General features: G+C 38.5%; 1 protein-coding gene across 1 annotated transcript in view; it reads right to left on the bottom strand.

Moving 5' to 3' along the window:
• Positions 1 to 17,086, bottom strand: part of LOC139736347 (G-protein coupled receptor GRL101-like) — a 38,203-nt gene extending 21,117 nt beyond the window's left edge. Inside the window, exons 1-6 of the mRNA XM_071647103.1 lie at positions 17,028 to 17,086; positions 6,582 to 6,737; positions 5,430 to 5,537; positions 4,318 to 4,434; positions 1,693 to 1,815; positions 1,007 to 1,213 (exon numbers count right to left, since the gene is read on the bottom strand). Of these exons, the coding sequence (XP_071503204.1) occupies positions 1,007 to 1,213; positions 1,693 to 1,815; positions 4,318 to 4,434; positions 5,430 to 5,537; positions 6,582 to 6,737; positions 17,028 to 17,067 (751 nt within the window). The 5' untranslated portion in view covers positions 17,068 to 17,086. The remainder of the gene's footprint in view (positions 1 to 1,006; positions 1,214 to 1,692; positions 1,816 to 4,317; positions 4,435 to 5,429; positions 5,538 to 6,581; positions 6,738 to 17,027) is intronic.
• Between the last annotated feature and the right edge of the window lie 2,650 nt (positions 17,087 to 19,736).

Genomic DNA, 19,736 nt, shown 5'->3' with positions numbered 1-19,736 from the left:
TTAATCCTCATCCTTTTCCTGCTATAGGCTTGGCATGCTGTCCTTGTATTCATCATTTTACATTGACCATTCTACTCAGAGGCCCTTCTGTTCATTCTAGAGGTAAGGTCCACATTGTGTGTGTTTTTTTTTTTTTTGGTTTTTTTCTTTTTTGCTTGTGTTTATCAAGTAGCAAAGATAACTGCTAAAGTGAAGTGTTCCTTTCTTGGCACACTAAACTTTTCAGGATCAAGCAATTACTTGAATGAAAGTCGAATAAAGAGTGACAAATCTCCTCTCTTATTTCACAACTGCTGGGCTACATATGAAACGGAGAAATAAAATCAATATGTCCAAAAACACTTTCACCATTGAAAACAGAAAAATAAAAGAGTTAAAATGTAACCACATAGCCTCAGAGGTGAAAATGTTGTAAATGATCAATGGAATGATAACAAAGAACAGAAACATCTGCTTGCTCTCTCTTTCTCTCTCTCTCTCTCTCTCTCTCTCTCTTGTTGATGTTGAAAATAAATATGTCGAGACTCTTAGGCCTCCTCGTCAAGGTTGATTCTTAATGGGGGCTTGTCCGGGAGCAAAACGTAAGTGTCTTTTCCCCCTTTTGTTGGTAAACAGTTCGCAGTTACTGATGCTTGAAATAACCCCGAATTGTAAACCACCCGCGAAACAAAACAGTTGTAGGGTGAAATCGTTGGAGGCGTCCGTGGCGGTACAACGTTGGGCGGTAGAGGACTTAATAATGGTGCACCACGTATTATTTCTTGGGTATGCATGTGGCCCTGAAAAGGGCCAGTTGTAACGCTTGATATCACCCACATACGTAATCCAACTTGCTTTTATAAGAGCAAGCTAAAAATGTTCTTTCATAGCAACGTAAAGGGACCATTCAGACGCAAGGGCTGTCCACGACATTGCTCATTATTGAACTATGAGTCTTTTAGATAAATGTCAGATTAATTCCATCTGCTCATGCGCAGAACGTGACTCCGATCTATCTTCAACTTACAGCAGTCAACCTCGTCCTGGCAGGATTTGCAGTCGCAGACTCCATTACATCGCACTGATGGACGCAAACACTTTCCGTTGGGGCATCGGTACTCATCTTGCGCGCATGTACAGTTCGTCTCATCCAACTCAGTGTCCAAGCAGTCCACGTCGCCGTCACACCACTCCTGCCAGAACACCCGCTTGCCATCGCAATGAATGAAGTCATCTAAGAGACGGTAGATTATTCAAGGTAATATGAATTAGTTTATTTAGGCCTACATATTCGTCTTTGAAAAATCACATCTTTATTCATTTGCTTGGCTTACCTACTTAATGCATCTAAGGATGATGATGGTAATAATTCTTCACGGCGACCGGTATTTTAAATAACTATTTAGTTCATTTTTATTTAACACATCCGTCGGCTTTTTCTACTGCAATTGGCACTTTATACGTGTTATACGACTAATGCTCTTAATTACAACTTCTCCCCTTTCTTCGCTTTCTTGAAAGTTTCCATCGCCTTTTTTTTTTCTCATCAATTTATTAGTTCCCCTCCCTCTATTCTCTTCAGGGTTCTGAAATCACCTTCAACAGACCGCCCAAGTGTTAATTTCTCAAGCATCTACAGCGGGCTGCGGGCTCACTGCGAGGTGCTCTCCATGGCTTTCTGCGCGTTCCGTGCCATATTTTGTCTCATCTTACCGTGTGTGCACCGGGCTTCGTCGCTACCGTCTATGCAATCGCGCACCCCGTCGCACACGAACCACGTACTGACGCACTGCCCGTTCGCACAGCTGAATTCGCCTTTCCAGCAGCTCCGATGAGCTGTGAGGAAAAAAAAAACAACAACACATAAACACCATCAATGTAATCACGTGACTCTACACTATAATGCGTTGGATACGCCTGTGCCAAAGGTTCAACACGTAACACTTGCACGATAATGCAGGTTCCAGTTTTAGGTGTTTGCACAACGGCAATCGTCCAAGTACTTAAAGATCCCCCCACACATGTAACATGAAAATACAAGTGGTTTTGAATAGAAACAGGGCACCGTTTCACGAAAGTTGTCAGTGCTGACACGTTGTCAGCGCTGACAATTACCATAGTAACAGTCAGTGAGAAGAGCGTCTCAACCAATCAAAACCAAGGACTTTGCTGAAATGGTCAGCGCTGACAGCTTGTCAGTGCTGACTATATTGATGAAACACCCCCAGCAGGTCACTGACGGTAGTGACAAAGTGATATAGCGGGTGTTTTTTTTTTCTTCTCTTATAGAGGACATTGTGAGCGTACACATGGATGTGTAATATCCATCTTTCAATATGCATACGTATATACAATTATTATTATCAGTCAAAGTAGGCAAGTGGTATCATTCGTCAGGACATAATCTGCACTTAGTCTGAATCACAGACATGACAGAGGGGCAAAGTTTAAAGGTCACTCCGTGCATGATAAGGAATAGAAATTGAGAAAAACGAAAACGATTTTGGGATTTTGGAAAGTTTATTGAAATCACCACACAGACACAGACACACACTATAGACACACCAACGCGGCAGTCATATGGCAAAAGGGTGTATCTTTGTTCCGCACGGGGAGAAATAAAGTCGAGAAAAATCGCTATAAAGTTTGGGCATTTACTCTTGCTCTAGAAGACATATAAATAGATGCCTGCTGATAGAGTTTGTCCTAGGCATTGCTATATACCTGTACTTAAGATATTATTTTCTGACATTTCTTACATTCTTAAAGTCTTTATCAGCAGAATTAGAGGCATTTCTTTTTTATCTAGATACACCCCTCTGCGAAAAGAATTTGGCCAGTGGCGCAACAGTCTTAAAATATGGCAAAGGGTGTATCTAAAACGACACTATGCAAATCCCTTCTCCCGGCAGATTTCCATAGGCAAAATGGTGTATCTATAATTGATACACTTTTTGCCAGCAGAATACAGCGAGTGCTGCACTGGTCATAATATGGCAAAAAGGTGTATCTCAAGATAATAACTTCCGTCTAATATGGCAAAAATGAGTATCTTCAGTCTACTGTCGCATAACAGTTCGCAGTATAGTTCGGAATTTACGTAGTCGGTACGTTCTTGGATTACTCAGATGGGGGGGGGGGGGGGGGGGTTGTGAAGATAGATGGAAAGAATGGGGGAGTATGCCATTAAAGTGACGAATGGCGTAACTACGCGTGGCATAACCACTGCGATAATTAGAGGCCCCTGATTCAAGTTTACTGTCGTTGAGCAAAACGTTGATATATCACTTCGCACCGACTGTTGACAATAGTGGCAAGTATTCTCTCTTGATCGTCAGGTTTAACAGATCCCCGTTACTTCCATTTCTCAATCGGTTTAATTAAAGTAGGTCCTCTTCGGTGACTCCTTCAGCCATTTGTGCAGGAGATAAGCCCATGTGGGCGGGGAGGTCAAACCCACTGTGCTAATGTTGTTTATAAACAATCTTACTGATTGAAGGTCGGAGCGGGTTTGGCCCGTCCGACATGTGTCATATTCGACTATTGAGGGCGGTGTGTCATTTTTGACAAGAACGAAACAAAACAAAAGTTGGTCGGTCTTCCTGAAAGTATGTATGATAAAACAGATGAGGATAAGTTAATTCATCTAATCATACAATTTACAACATACTTGATGACCCCACTAAACCTGATTGTTTATATGAAATTTCTTCTCCTCGTCTTGTTACATTGTTACAAACAATCTTCCAGAGTGACGGTGACTCAACATACAACCATTCACCCACAAATGAAAAATTTTGAATTAAGGAAATTGAAAAATACTGTATGAGAAACAAACAGTATATGACAAATATTAACACATGATAATTGATTTCGATGATTCTTAATTCGGAGATTTTTATTTGTCGATAAATGTTTGTATGTTGACTCTCCATCACTCTGTAAGATGGTCTGCCTGCAATGCGTTTTTTTTTCTCGCTTCCCTTGTCCTTATACCTTTTTGCTTTCCATAGACTTCCAGAGATATTCACGATTCGATAATTTTCATCATTTTGTAAAGATTCTCATTATCATCATACTCTGTGACCGATGTTATGGGCCCGAGGAAGAGATGGTGCACGGCAATAAACATGTCACACGAGTCATCATCAGCGATGCCAAACAAAAACAAAAAAAAACTATCCCACCATACTTTCTTTCACAAGCAGCAACTGAGCTTCATTCTTGCTTTCGAGTGTCATGTCTGTCCAAAAACTCTCGAAGATTTTCTACCACACGTGGGCTGAACATGTAACGCCTATTTACATAAATACATCGTCATGACACCGAGTAACTTACGACAGGTCTCTTCATCAGAATTATCGCCACAGTCATCGATGAAGTTGCACCATAGGTCATGCGGGATGCATAAATGGTTCGTGCATTTCACATACGCCGGCAAACACGGGAAAACGTCTGTGTGAAAACGATTAAAAATATATATTGACATATCACTATACCCCCCCCCCCACACACACACACTATATATATATATATATATATATATATATATATATATATATATATATTACATGTATATTTACAAATAATATATACATATATAATTTTAATATGTCTGTGTATATAATGGATAATATTGTTTTTTATTTATTTATTTACTTACTTATTTATTCATTGTATTCTTCTTTCATGAAGTTATTTCTCTAGCGTGGTTTGCAACTTTTCATTTCTGCATTCTGCGCATTTCATACACCTTTATCAGTGAAAATGTAATTTGTATTTGTTGAAAATGGGGTTACTGTTACAATCATGCACACTGGAAAGTTACTTTGGAAGTGAAATGTCATATGAATCGAATTTCAAACGAATATTGTACATTTCATCATTTTTTGTGATTTTACTTTGGTTTGGTCTGGTTTTATTTGTGCACTTTCTTTCTCCAAGTACAATGACAAAGCAAGACAAAAATGTCACACAGTATGAAAAAAATAGAGTAAAACATACGAATCAATACAGGAATTGTAAATTTCGTCACAACATCGTCTCTAATAACATATGAATTAAAGTAACATTAGGCATACTGTGAATAAAGAAGAAATCAATAGAGGGGACCGTCATCATAAGCCGAGCTTGACGTGGATGAGGCCCTGTATTAGTTTTATCATTCGATGAAATCTTATCAGAATCGAATTATCATCAAAAGAAATTTGAACTCTTTATGAGGCAGAAAAGGGGGGAAATCAGTTCTTCAACCAACAGACTCATTGAACGCTATGTTTAGCTTATGTCTGATGTAACGTTGCACAACGGTGACAGTACCATTCAATTAAAAGGCAAAAAACCCCAACAAACACGGTTATATACTAGTATCTGCAATATGGCGCACATTACTGTATATAGCGCCTCTATTCAATGTGAAAAGCTACGGAAATAATACTCATTTCACTGACCGCATCCCTTCGAGTCTGCGCAGTCGTCCTCACAGTCGCAAGAGAGATCGCACCTCTGCTCAATAGGAATGCAGGAGTTGGTGCACTTAAACTCGTTGGCTGCGCAGTCTACAAACAAAATAATAAGCTTAATGAATACATGTAATATAAAGATATAGAGACGATCGATGGTCTAGTGAAAACGACGCCTATCCGATAGCAATCAGGTTGGTTCGAGCCCAACCCGAGTTTGGATGCCATTTGCTTTTACCACGGCTTTACTGGTAAAACACTGAATGATTGGTGCTTAATTACGTCGATGAAGGACAATTTGTCAACTAGTTGCAACAAATGAATAACATTTACATATTATGTGGTACTAATGCGGTTTAAGAGATGGAGTTCCAACTGGCAGTAGTTATTCAGATAGTTGTCAGTTTTCTATTGATGTACAAAAGAATTCCACGGGTGCATTTGTGCTTTTGATGATTGGGGTTTGATGCAGCCGTCTGAAGATTTATGTTGAAAATTAACATATCGTTGGTCTTATTTTGCTTGTATTTTAGAAAATGAAATAAAGCCTCAGTTCATGATAAAGCATATAAAAAAGTCAATCCCGTCCAGAAACATGTGCAAAGTGTGAATCAGAGCTGTATCATTTATCACGTTTCTACTTTACAACAGTAGTAACTCCATTGTCTTGAATCTCCTTGATGACACACAGGTAGACAAACATATAATCAAACGACATTATAATCAATTACATCAATCCAGGAATAGAGACTGCTTCCGGTGTAATAGACAGCGCATTTGAACATGAATATACATGGACAGTGGGCTATATGCATGTATTACCTATCATTAATCATTATTGATTCATTGGGTGTACTATTTTTTTTCTCTTATTATACTTCCTTAACTCTTATCAAAAGAACACATGACATCTTTCTGCGAAAAGAAGACCTTTACTGTAATATCTAATGCCTTCACTGAGACTGGAACCTTCAACCTTCTTGCCATGGAAATGGGAAAAGTCATACCCCCCCCCCCCCCACACACACACACACACACTAACACCATACACGCACGTACGCACACACACGCGCACAAACGACGACGGCGATTAAAGAGATGAAAGAGTGACATACGATCGACGACAATTTTCTCGCTTACTACAAAGGGAGATCGCCTCGTCCTGACCCAGTTCGCAGTCGTACACGCCGTCGCACGTTTGGTTCGACCGGATGCACACACCGGGCTCGCACTCGAACTCGCTGTTGACGTCGCATTTTCGAACGGTGATGCCGTCGACTATCATCACTGCCAACACTGAATAGATGAAAAAAAAACACGATTTTAGATAAAGCAAGATCCAAGGGTAAGAGCCCCCATTAATTCGTCAATTTGTAAGATGTAATATGAATTAATATACATGATATAACAATGCCATATCCAGTGTGTTTAAGACGTAACTTTATGGTTCCAGATTTTAGCAAGTCCAAACTCAAGAAGAAAGTGTAGAAGGACATAAACACAAAGCAAAGTGCAAAGCTATGTATCAGCACACTGGGCACTGGGGCAAGTGAATTACTACAAGTTATTTTTCATGAGTATGAGTGTGTTTATCGTACTGTGTGAAAATATTCATAATATATATTAACACTGCTGATTTTTCCCCCAAGTCAATCACAATGCTCACTAAACCGACCGACCCCAGTACGTTTTTTAATATGCAGTTGATTGGTCAATTGTATCTTCATAGTTGCAACATTATATTTCAACCTTTTGCATGCCTTTTTTTTTCGAACCATTTGAAACATAATGATGCAGCTCAGTCCATTTGGTTTTGTTTTCGTTTGCTTTCCATTTTCAACAACAGTGTCAATGAAAGAAAGATATTATTCAGATGGGTGAAGGTTCAGGTATGAGTTTCTTCAATTTGTCTCCCTCTACAGATTAAATTTGTTAAGATCGCAACTGCTGATCTGTAATAAACAAACATGTCGGAAAAAAAAGGAACCAGTGGGACTCGAACTTGTCATCTACTGCTTTACAGATCAGCGGTTGTGATCTTAACAAATTTAATTTGTAGAGGGAGACAAATTGAAGAAACTCATACCTGAACAACAGCGTTAACAGTGCTTTTTCAAATGTTTATTGTGATAGACAGCAAAGAAATTAATACCTATTAACAGATAATCATAAACTAAGTTTATTTGTCGATCTGCAAAAAAAAAAAAATGTAATGTATCAGCCATTAATGCCATACTCGTCGGCGTATAACTGAGTGCGAGACACGCATATAGCATATAAAAGATATAGTAAAAATGGTTTGCATTTGGTGTTTATCATGAGGATGGCAGATAAAGACAAAATATGGCACAGACAAAATAAGAAAAACAGACATTCTCCAAAAGTCACAAAATATCACGACATATTCCATACTGCTTTGATGATGTGTCTGAAAGTGTAATATATATATATATATATATATATATATATATATATATATATATATATATATATATATTGCATCTCCACGCATTGCTTGGTCTTTGCATTTCGTCTCTGTAGCGTTAAGTGGAAAGGTAAAACCACTGCTTGTGAAAAAACCGTGTTACATAGAATAGACGGATCTGATCCCGTGGGACGCGCGTTTCTATATTTTCATCTATATTTATGATTAAAACATCGTCTTAATACAGGTAATTGCCTCTCTTTCACACAATATGAATGAAAAAATCCCAGGGCTGCTTTGAAATGGGATATTTGAGCTGTGTTGGATGGGATGCTAGCGGGACTTTGGCCCAGGGGCGAAATGAACCACGGCTTCAAGCACTCACAACAGTAGAATGGGGACGGATTTTTTTTTTTTTTTTTTTTTTTTTTTTTTTGCGTAGAGCGACTGGCTTACATCCTTGGTTTTAAAGGAGGGATCTTGAATTCTATTTCGCTCGGACATTCTCGACAGGCAATTTGATATCACTGAAAGGAATTATCTAGGGTGAGCAATTTTCCGGTGAGATCCTTCAAAATATGTATCATTATATTTTATCTATATCATGTCGGCTAACCTCAGGCTTGTCAGGGTGCAGTATTTTTATGTGAGTCAAACTTTAAGTAAGTTACGTTGAGCATTGGAAGTGTCAAACTTTTTTCTGTCTCTCTCTAAGATGGGGGGGGGGTGGAATGGATTCGTTTGCAGTTCGAGCGGATATCTGGGAGTGTCAGCGATAACAATGGCAAGACACTTCGGGAAAAAATGTTTCGGGAAAAAACACATGTAGGCACATGTACATAATATAAACTATGACAAGCAAGTGAATTCACTTGAATGGCACTCAGTATTTGCGATCTACAGTGCACTGGGTATTTCGAAGGTGCAACTTATTTAAGATCAAAGCAACAGCGTCGCCATGTAAGTCGTTTTGTTGATTTTCTGCCTTTCAATACGATGACTTCATTTAGTCATTTACTTTATTCTTTCCAAGCCTTTACACCGTCATGTTGTCAATAGTGTTTGCGGTGACGTTACATTCTTGTAATCGAAGACGCGCGTAACTTCTTCGACTCGCGTACCAATACACGTGATTAATCCGGCGCGATCAATACGGATCTAACTCTCGCAGCGGACACATCCGGACTATCAACATGTCATTCAGAAGACTTAATCGGCAGTATGCGAAACATGATATTGAACGCCCTTATACTTACGGGAAATAGAGAAGACCTCATCAACAAAGTGACAGTATTTCCTTACCGTAGTCCCATAGTCCGAGATGTCTCACCCATGTTTCGCGTCATGAATAGAAAAGCGGGGAACAGGTGTTAAATTCGCACCAAAAGGGCAGATCCCTCTTTTTCTGATTTTTTTTCTTTCTTTTTGGAAGATGGTGGGGGGGGGGGGAGGGGGGTTCAAAAATGTACCATTGATTTTCCATAGTCCATGTTCCGTCCAACCAATTCCGAACAAAGTAATTCATGAAATCGACACACGCTTCCTTTGAAAGTAACACCCATAATTCGTTTCACTTTTGCCCTGGAGGAGAATGTTCGCGTTCATGCTCCTATTCTTGTTGTTCGAAATGCAGCATTCTCCTAAAAGAGGTCGATCCAAGTCAAAGTGCGGCTCATCTGTTGAATACAGATCTTCCGTTATCACGTGACCCTCATTAAAGCTCGGACTATAGGTCTCAATAATTTCGCAAATGACATGATTTGGTTTGAATCGATATAGAAAGAAAAAATCAGGATATCTGCCTTTTGTTCAGATATCAGAAAATGTTTCATCAAATGGATTTTTATCCCCGTAAATTTATGTGTGCTTTCATATTTCATAGGTAGTTTCTCATTATCCCACAGAAAATTACAATCTAAGGCGCCCTCTCAACCATTTTTTTTTTTTGCAATTTCAATTTCGATTCTATTTTCATATTTCTCGATGAAAGAATACATCAAATATAACAAAAATCAAACCATACATGATATCCAGCCAGAAGGCAAAATATTACAAAATGAAATACATGATATCCAGCTACATTGTAGGAGGAGTCTAGGGCAATAACCCCCTGGGCATTTACCCCGGACCCTTCCCCTTGCCCTAATCCTAATCCCAATCCTGAACCTAATCCTAACCTTAACCCGAACTCCTAACCCTAAACCTAACCCTAGCCCTAATCTTTACTCTAACCTTACCACTAACCAGTATTTGGCCGGGGGTAATTGCCCTCTGGGGGTAATTGCCCTCCGGGGGTAATTGTCCGAATACGGAGACATACATAGAATATTGCAAACATATAAAACATAATAGTACTAGTAGTCGATCTAAGAAAGTTGGAATCTGAGAATGAATGCTAAAAGAAACATGAAGGAACCTGCTTAAAAGCAAGCTTGTCGAGTGTAGGTCTCATTGATATCATACCTTTAACTATCCTCATGGGCCCGAATTCACGAAGATGGTACAATAAATTGAAACCATGTTTTAAACCATGGACAAAGACCGTAGTTTTGTATGGGGCGCCAAGTGTCGCATGGCCTATTTCGTAAGTAAATGAACATTTACAAAAATGTAAACATTTCGCCCGACGAAATGACTAATTTCGTAACGAAATAGGCCATGCGACACTTGGCGAGCCATAAAAACAAAATTACGGTCTTTGTCCATGGTTTAAACCATAGTTTCAATTCTACCACCTTTAGCCAATTCGAACCAAGTGTATAAAGAATGATGGGAAGTTCTAACCTTTCCTTCTTTCATTTAAGAGTAACACTATGAGCTAAATGTTGCGTTCATTGCGTAGATTGACCATTTGTGTAAAAATGCACGAATTGCACCGTGCGATTGACTGCGAATTGCATTTTAAGATCCAGCTTCTCCAATCTGCGATTGCCTGATAGTGGGCATTCGCTCAGTTTCTTTCGTATAGGCTTTTGGAGGATCAATATTACACTAAATTCGGAATATGCAGATGTCTGGGGTGCGTGATTTCGAGATGCAAATAATCTTCAGAACAGAACGCGATTGTGATAGGATTAACTAGCGGTGAGGCAAAATCTGTCCGAAACACTTCATATAATATTATATATATATATAGATATATATATACATTTATATAGACGTTCGCACGTTTGTTTGCCTTCGGTACGCCTCGTTTAATGCGTTGTTAAAATACAATGTTTGGAACAAGATTGTATGTTTACATAGACATACATGTTTTTTATTTACATTTGCATATATATATATATATATATATATATATATATGCCAGAGTAATAAAGATGAAAAGAACAAAATAATGGAAATTATTGTTGCATTTTACCCCAACAATCAAACTCAAAATGATCGAGTAATTTGCGTGCTACTTAATGCCAAGGTTGATGATTCGAACACGAGACCGAAATATACAAAAAAATGTATGCCTATTGTGCTCGCAAGGCGAGGCTTTTTTAATGCTACAGTCATTTATTCTTGATCAAACACGGTAAATTCTAAAAGTTGATTCCCCTCACTCTCTGCAGGGACTACTTCGTTCCCTAATGTATTTATCCGAACGAAATAATCAGGCAAGAGCCCCTTTAAATTCCCAAATGAATGGTTAAACATAATTTGCTATAGTTGGCGCAAGTTCTACGTCAATTTTCTCCCAAACAAACACACATTATGATTGTCATCGTAACATATCGGCGAGCGACTAGCAGTCCGACGGTTACTCTCCGCCTTGCTCGCTCCGTTCCATCTGCTATGTGACTTGCTTTGGTAATAGAATGTTTGCTCAAATCGACTCAAAAGCACTGGCTTTTGGCGCACCAGATAACCCACCACTTTCAGGCTTAATCCAAGTCCATATTTGAAGAACTCCCGACGGTAAAAAAAATTCTAACGCGATGTTTGCACAAGAGCATCACTACCGCGAAAAATACGATCATTGATTAATAATCTAGTTCGATTGTTCATGCAATGTTCATTCGCGCCAATTTGGCCCGCGTGTGCGGACTGGCGCCGAACTATGAAAAGCCATGTTTGCACGCATTAAAAACAACGACAAAACACTTCCAACTTGTCATAGGATTCCATTTATAGGGCACCGTATTAATAGTCGTGCGATGTTTGTGCTCCTGATGTCGGGGCATGGCAGGAGTATGAAAATGTTTACTTTATTAATTGACTTAAAGCTCACTGTCGGAGAAACAAGTAATCCACTTTAAACACAGATTCGCATAAAAGCATTCTAGTTCAGTCATTAAATGCAATTTGCTTTTAGTTCTGAAAAGAATGTAAGTAGAGCTTTAGAATATCATATATATATATATATATATATATATATATATATATATACACATAATGTTATCTAAATTTGTTAAGCTGAAGGACAGAAGGTAATAGACAATTATCATTTTTTAGATTTTTTTATGTCTACGAGCTACTGAAATACAATAAAAGCATCTACGCCACCTTGCCTATATCGGGAGTACCCAAAATATCTGCAAGAAGACCACCTTGAGACCAGTAATCGTTTTTAATCAAAATAGAGTTTCGGGCTGTTTTCAAGTGAGCAGTGCTCCAACATTTAGTGACCTAGTTTTCTAAGGTAAAAGTGAAGCTATTGATTCATGGTCAGTAAATACAAATTGAGGACGTTTAGACGTTTATCCTTTTTTTTTCTTTCTTTGTCATTGTCATTTCTGAGTGACGTGTCTCTTCACTTTCTTCGTTCGGTGTTCGTTTCACAGGTTAACTTTGAACACAAAAAGGAGATTGTTTTACCTAACGACTGTTTGCTTGTGGTATTGTTATTGTTGCTGTTGTTGGTGTTGTTTATCACATGGGAGCTACTAATCTGCGCCTGCCATACCTGCGTGACGAATAGGGTAAAGATGTCTGGTCTGTAATACAGTTTTATGGCAAATGCAATTCAATTCTCAACACATGTGGTTGTTTTTTCAGCAATCGTAATTCACACCCGGCATAAAAAAAAAATAAATGACTTTAACACTGAAATTTAATTGGTCATATATCATATATATCATCATATGCCATTCCTGTCATTTTACGACGTGGTGGAACTGCTATCTATCTCTATCTCTGTCTTCCGTTTCTATTTTTTTTCCTTTTTTTTTTTTTTGCTCCTGTACTGCTACATGCTACATAATAATATACTAATGACATGCACACTGCAGAAATTTTTGCAAAGTTCCACGCAGGCTTGCCACAAGGTCAGCTGTGGAGTTGATAGAGGTCCGCTCGTGTCATTTTTGACACCGCAACGGTCCCCACGAAGTGAATAGACGTAGGAGAGCAATTACGGCTTTTTACTGTTCTCTAATTGTTTGCTGACGGATCGGTTCCATCTCATGATTGACATTTGATGGAATGTATCATCGTCGTAAAGCCGTGGCTTGGTTCCAATTACGCATGAGATAGGACATGAGAACATTGTAGCCGTAAATCGTTTCATTTTTTTTTCTTTCGTTGTTATCATAGGCGTCCTAAATGAATTTTGTCTTGCTACATACATGCCTGTTGCATAAAGGGAGCCTTATCAGGAATGGCTCACAGCACGGTGTGTGTAAGTGTACGTGGGTTTTGTGTGGTTTGGATTAACACCTCCAACTCTACCCCTCCCCCTCTCCATCCCCATCCCCATCCCCTCCTCCACCCACCGCCGCGATGTGCAAATCTTCCCGCCTCAAAATATAAATATTCATCAGTTGAGATGAGTTTGGGGTTTCTTTTCAGTGAAACGGTCATACCGGGGGTTTTGGTTGAGGATCAATATTTAAGTAGTCACCACGGAAGCTATTAAACTACTCTTCAGTGTAAAGCCATGGGACCAAACCAAAGGATTTCAGCCTCCTCCATTTGTTTGATATTTATGTTAAGATTATAGGAGGAAAGCAATCATTAGTTTTTAAAGAATGATTTACCGATAGGTTTCATTATATCGTCATCTCATATCGTCACGTTGTTAATTTTTTCTTCCTCTGACAAATGAAATAAAGCTTTTAATTGAAGTGATGTGAATCATAAATGGCAATATCATTGAAGATGTTATGTTATCTTAATTGCGTTCGGCTGGGAAAGTTTTTAATAACTTATTTCCTTTTCCAAACGAGTTTATTGAATACTACATTTTAAAGTATTATAAATACAGACATAAAAGTATATATATCTACTTCTATGACATATTTTTAGACACAAATGCTAATGAGACAGCAATTGCTGGGCTTTACTATTAGAGTTGTTTGTAACATAGGGATAGTTAAAAAGGTTAGCTTGTATTTGAGTCGTAGCACCATGATTATACTTGTCTATATCATGATGTTTATTGGTCATAACGTTCTTGCAGTAAAATTACCCAACCTTTCCATTCGTCCCCTTACTTCTTCGAATACGTCTTGTTCTTTGATAGTTGTGCGATAATGACTTCGGACTACAACTTACATCTTTGATGAAGCATGTCCCCAGAAGGTATTAGAATTTATAAATGATATATGTCAAACAACGCAGAGAATTCCTGGTATTGCACATATATAATGGTTATGTGTTCAGAGCCTGAATGATGAGACAATAGCAGTTCATCACGTCGCCATAGACAGTTTATTAGCCATCTACGCTTCGCGGAATTTTTCCTCTGGAGGGAAAAGAAAAGCCGTCTGTTGTATAGAGAATTGGTTTCCCAGCAAGAAAACCATACGTTGCTATTATTTGATGTTTGAATGTGTGTGGCCATGTATACCGGCATGTTCTCATGGAGTGTGTCTGTCTATGTGTGGTGTTTGTCCATGTATATATTAGTATAGGGTATGTTTGCGTGTGTTTGTGTGTGTGTTTGTGTGTGTGTATTATACAGTGGGAGTAGAGAACTCTTTTTGAGCACTGTTTGTCACGCTTCGGAGGTTATTTCGGCGGGGAGAGCAAGGGGATCGTCAATCCGAACTGTCAAGCTTGCTGTGGCATATTTATTTTCGTAATGGCGGATGGCGGACAGTCCTCATTGCCAGTCACTGGGAAGTTCGACTCTTGGAAAACCTCATCCCATCGACGCACCAAAGTGGAAAAAGCGACAGAAAAGAAATCCATGGCGGAGATGGAGTTGTTTATCACGGATGGGGTCATTGTTGTCACGTCTGCGAAAGCCGTTAAGATTGTCATAATTTTGTCGCTTCTAGATGTCTATTTTATTCCTGGCGACAATCTTGTAATTTCCTTTGTTTGTTTGTTTGTTTGGTTTTTTTATATTCCCTTTAAACAAACTTAAAGCATGTGAGTAGGAAATAGTCAATTCATTTTCTGGCTTTTCAAGTTTGAATTTGAAGAGTTTTATCGCAAAACAAGCAGACTCCATTCTTCTTAAGTTGAGATATTTGAGATTAAAGCTGCTAAAAACAAAAAATAATAAGAAAATAAGGGATATTTTTAATCACAACTTCTAGAATATTCCTTGTTATGCTACAAGTGAGGTATTACAGGAAAGGTTTTATTTTGTTCTATCTGATGATGGACTTTACTTTGAAATGTTTAAAAAATGGCGTTCAGCCATTTTGCAAGAAAACTCTTCGTTTGTGGCGGATAATTATGTGAAATATATGAACTCAAGCTTGCATCTATAATAAAGGAAAGCACAGGTTTTCTTTCTAATTCTGCATCAAAAATTACTCTCCTGGCAATTTACTGAATGTGTGTATGTATGTCTGTCAGTGTGCGAGTGTGTGTGTGAGAGTGTGTGTGTGTGTGTGTGTGTGTGTGTGTGTGTGTGTGTGTGTGTGATAACTATGTGAAAATGTGGAAAGTTTCAATTTTCTCTCTCGGCCGTCTACGGATTATAGTCCTTCAATTTGTCAACTTCTATACAATTCAGTGTACTCCCTGAAAGAAATCTGATCGAATCGGACTCAAATCGCATCGTCGTAGACGGATTAGGTCTCGTCAGATCTCGTCGAAGTCTCGTATTTCACGCCGCACTAGAAGTGACACCTCGTAAACAGTGGCAGTATTCGACCATATGCCACGGATGACGTCACACGCTATGCTATCTACGACAGCTCAATGTGCCAATGTGCCGAAATCACGCTCAGTCACATCGTAACATCGCTGTTCAAAGGCTAGAGAAAGTTCCAAACACAGGGATCAGCATACACCACTGTCAGGGGCATTCTTTTTGCTCACTATTATATTTACTGAACTTAATAAAAAGGTCATTTAAAGCTAAAATTGGATTGTTTCCGAATATTGCCCATTCAGTTCAAACTCGTCATCGGCACAATGTTGAACAGAATACGCATGCGCCTACGCACAACAAACAACAATGAATTGCAGTTCCAGCAAAGTCCATTAACCCGAGCTAATTTCCGTCTCAATCAATTAAAGTGTTTTCCCAATGGACTTTTGGATACATAGACCTTCGTTTCTACAGAAACGTGACAGTCAAACATATTGGTGATTGCTTGTCGGGGAAGAGTATGTGTATAGCTCAAAACTCTGAACGGGAATAGTATAGGCCCTATGTATGTTTCCGTTTGTTTTGAGAATGAGGGAAATTTGAAGGAAAATTTCTGTATGTAAAATAAAAAACACAAGTACACACTTCCTAGTTTTACGAGATAGCTTTTATGTAGGCCCCATCATTATTTCTGTTACTTCCTTGCCCGTGTGTGAGAAAGTCACAACTCATGCACGTAAAAGATTCCGCTTCATTCATTCATCGCAAAGAACAGGGTGTTTAACCCAGTGAAGTGGTCCCGCCTCACATCCAACTGGACCCCAGGGAAGACCAGCTTAGCATAGCTGAATATAGGCTATCCAGCCATCTTCTCACATGGAAAATGAACCAAAGAAAAAAAAACCCACCAACCTTTATATAACCATTAACATTTGTGTTCAGTATGTTCTTTTTTTTTTCTTGCTGCTATCAAAAGACATGGTTGTATACATTTCATATTCTCACTTGTCATGCTTGTTGTATCATACTGTCAATGATGTTGTTATTTCTTTGAGAAAAATTAGAATGAATTGAACTGAACTGAATTAACCTGAACTGAACTAAATCACCTTTCAGAGCACAAAGTATAGAAGATAAGCAGAGAGGAGGAAAGGAAAGACATCGTTTGAAACAAACTTACACAAGCTAAGGAGTGCAAAGGCGCTCTTCCAACCAAACATGATGACGGTGTGTTCGAGACGTCTGTTTCCCCCGATCGATAAAGCGAGATCCTCCGCTAGGGGAGACTGGTCGGGTCGACCGGATATCGCAGATTTTAAATGGTGTGGGTTGGTAATTAGCTTGGTAACCGCTTGCACTCAGATCAGCTGGAAGTAAAGAGGGAATTTTAAAATGGTATGTAGTCAGAGGACAAGTCGAATAGGCAGAAAGAAATATCTGAGGAGGAATGTAATTCATACTTACGTGCATCGTGCATTATACAGTAACAAAACATTGATTTCGATAAAAAGGCAGTTGACTTGTCATCAATCCATGCAAATAAGTACAGGAGTTTTATTTCTAATAGTAATCGATTCTTCTTTTTCGATTTGCATGAAAATGGAACACACGCAGTATCTCATTCAACATTGAGTGAACGAAAAGATCGTTTGGAAGGTTACTGGATTAGTATTCTGCAGAACTTTCCCATTCATTGGTTAAAATATTTTATCTTTATCCCCACAGCGTTCGAAGTGCTGATGTTATTACATAGGCATAGATATTTTGTATTGTGATATGAAAAAAAAAAGTGTCTCCTTGGCTGCCCATAACAAGATGGCGGTACTCGGCGTGAATCGCAAACTCGCATTGGCGCACAGTCCAATGAATGGCATCATACAAGTTGCCAGAGACGGTTACTTGGGTTTCATATCATGACAGCGGCAACTGATCATGAACAGCAGCACCTGAAAAGAACACGGATGATGCGGACTACATGTACATGCTTGGGTAAGAATTCTTGAAAGAGAGAATGCTGGATGTGAATCGGGAAATATGGGGCGCTGGAAAGTAGGGCGGAAGTGAGAAGGAAAAATCTAATGGCAGACGACACACGAGAGTACAGGTTACATTGACGCGGAGCTGGAGCGTCAAGTAGGCCTAAAAGGTGTCACTTTTAAAGATCAGTACATTAATATGAGTTTCGGAATTGTTAACCGAATACAGGTTTGTTTAATGGCACGTACATAGGGCCTACTGCATTGCAAAGTCTCCAGAGATCCATTTCTACGCATCTAAAATTACATCCACCCCGCCCTTCCCCATATTGAATATACATGTATAGGCCTAAACCGCAAGCAAAGTTTCGAAAATTTCATTTTAAAAAAAACCCAAAACGCAATAATTCATTGACATTCAAATAATGCTGTACAATTAGTATTATTTCATCAGAGTTACCACAAATATTGCCTTTCACTACGACGACGACGACAACAACAACTACTACTACTACTACTACTACTACTACTACTACTACTACTACTACTACTACTACTTGACTACTACCACTACTACTACTACACCTGTACTACTATTACTATCATTACTAAAAGTTACTACTACTACTACTACTACTACTACTACTATACTATACTATACATGTACTATGACTATTCTTGAAATTACTACTACTTTTACCATACCTCCTGATACTTTACCACGGTATGAAATACTGTTCGTAGTTGTAAAACAGATATCTTGTCTACTTTTCCTACCATACTATGAACAAAAAGTGGCTTTGCTTCTGCTTCTACACTGCACCGGATGAAAGGATAGTTTGACCAGCTAGGTGCGATAATTGAATGAAATACCATCAAAACGATATTCAATTCAATTCAATTCGATTCATTTATTTTCATTCTTCTTTTTCCAACAAAACACAACACTAGATAAATTAGGAATTACATCATAAACACAAATATTTGCCTTCGCAATAGATAAATGATACCGATAAACATAAGAGCGCATACTGGCAAAAAAAAAGTAATAATACAAAGTCATGCTACAGTTGAAAAAAAAAAAAGAATTGAGAAGTCCACTAAAAAGCAAAGGTTGTATATTTTGAACCACTCATAAAACTTATGAATTACTTATTTACAAACACTTGTCACAACTATGATATACGACAGGACGGGACAAAACAGGAGAACCAAACAACATGACACATGACAGCATATTAAGAGAATATCGCTGATAATCAATTGACATTATGATAAAACTGTATGCAGAGAGACATTCCTGCCATTTGAGAGCAATAAAAAAAAAATCATCATTATATCTTGATACTGAGTGATGACATGCTTGATTCTTGCGCAGGCAAACGAGATAGACAAATATGTTTTAAAGCTGTAAAAGATGATAAAAAGAAATAATTTCATGGGAACGATGATATTTATATTTTTCAGTAATTTACTTTGTGAATGATGTGTGACACATTGTGGGAGCCGGGCGCCTTTGAACAATGTTTCTACAGATAAATGGCGCTATGTAAATGCTGTTTCATCATCGTTATATTGTTATTATTTCATATATAGGACAGTATGTGATGCAGCTGTTAATCAAACCTTTTATGTCAGGGGTACGATATTAGCCTCTTACAGGGTACTCCCGTTGTATCGAAGTCCTCGGGAGCGGTGACTTTCTTTCGTTATGACGAAATTTCGTCATAATTTCGTTGAAATGGAGATTGTAAGTGATTGTCAGAGTTTACTGCGAGGCTTATGGAAATGGTTTTTGTTGACATCGGACTGCTCGATTGTGTAATGCATATTTTCACATTTCCCCCTTTTAGTCTTTGCTCATAATAACTTCTTTAACCCTATACCCTTGCATCTACCTTATTTTTGGGAAA

Source organism: Diadema antillarum, unplaced genomic scaffold (genome assembly GCF_040938485.1).
Source record: "Diadema antillarum isolate AM-2024a unplaced genomic scaffold, OU_Dant_1.0 seq00000637_RagTag, whole genome shotgun sequence".
Lineage (NCBI taxonomy): Eukaryota > Metazoa > Echinodermata > Echinoidea > Diadematoida > Diadematidae > Diadema > Diadema antillarum.
This window is presented reverse-complemented; position numbering and strand designations above follow the sequence as displayed.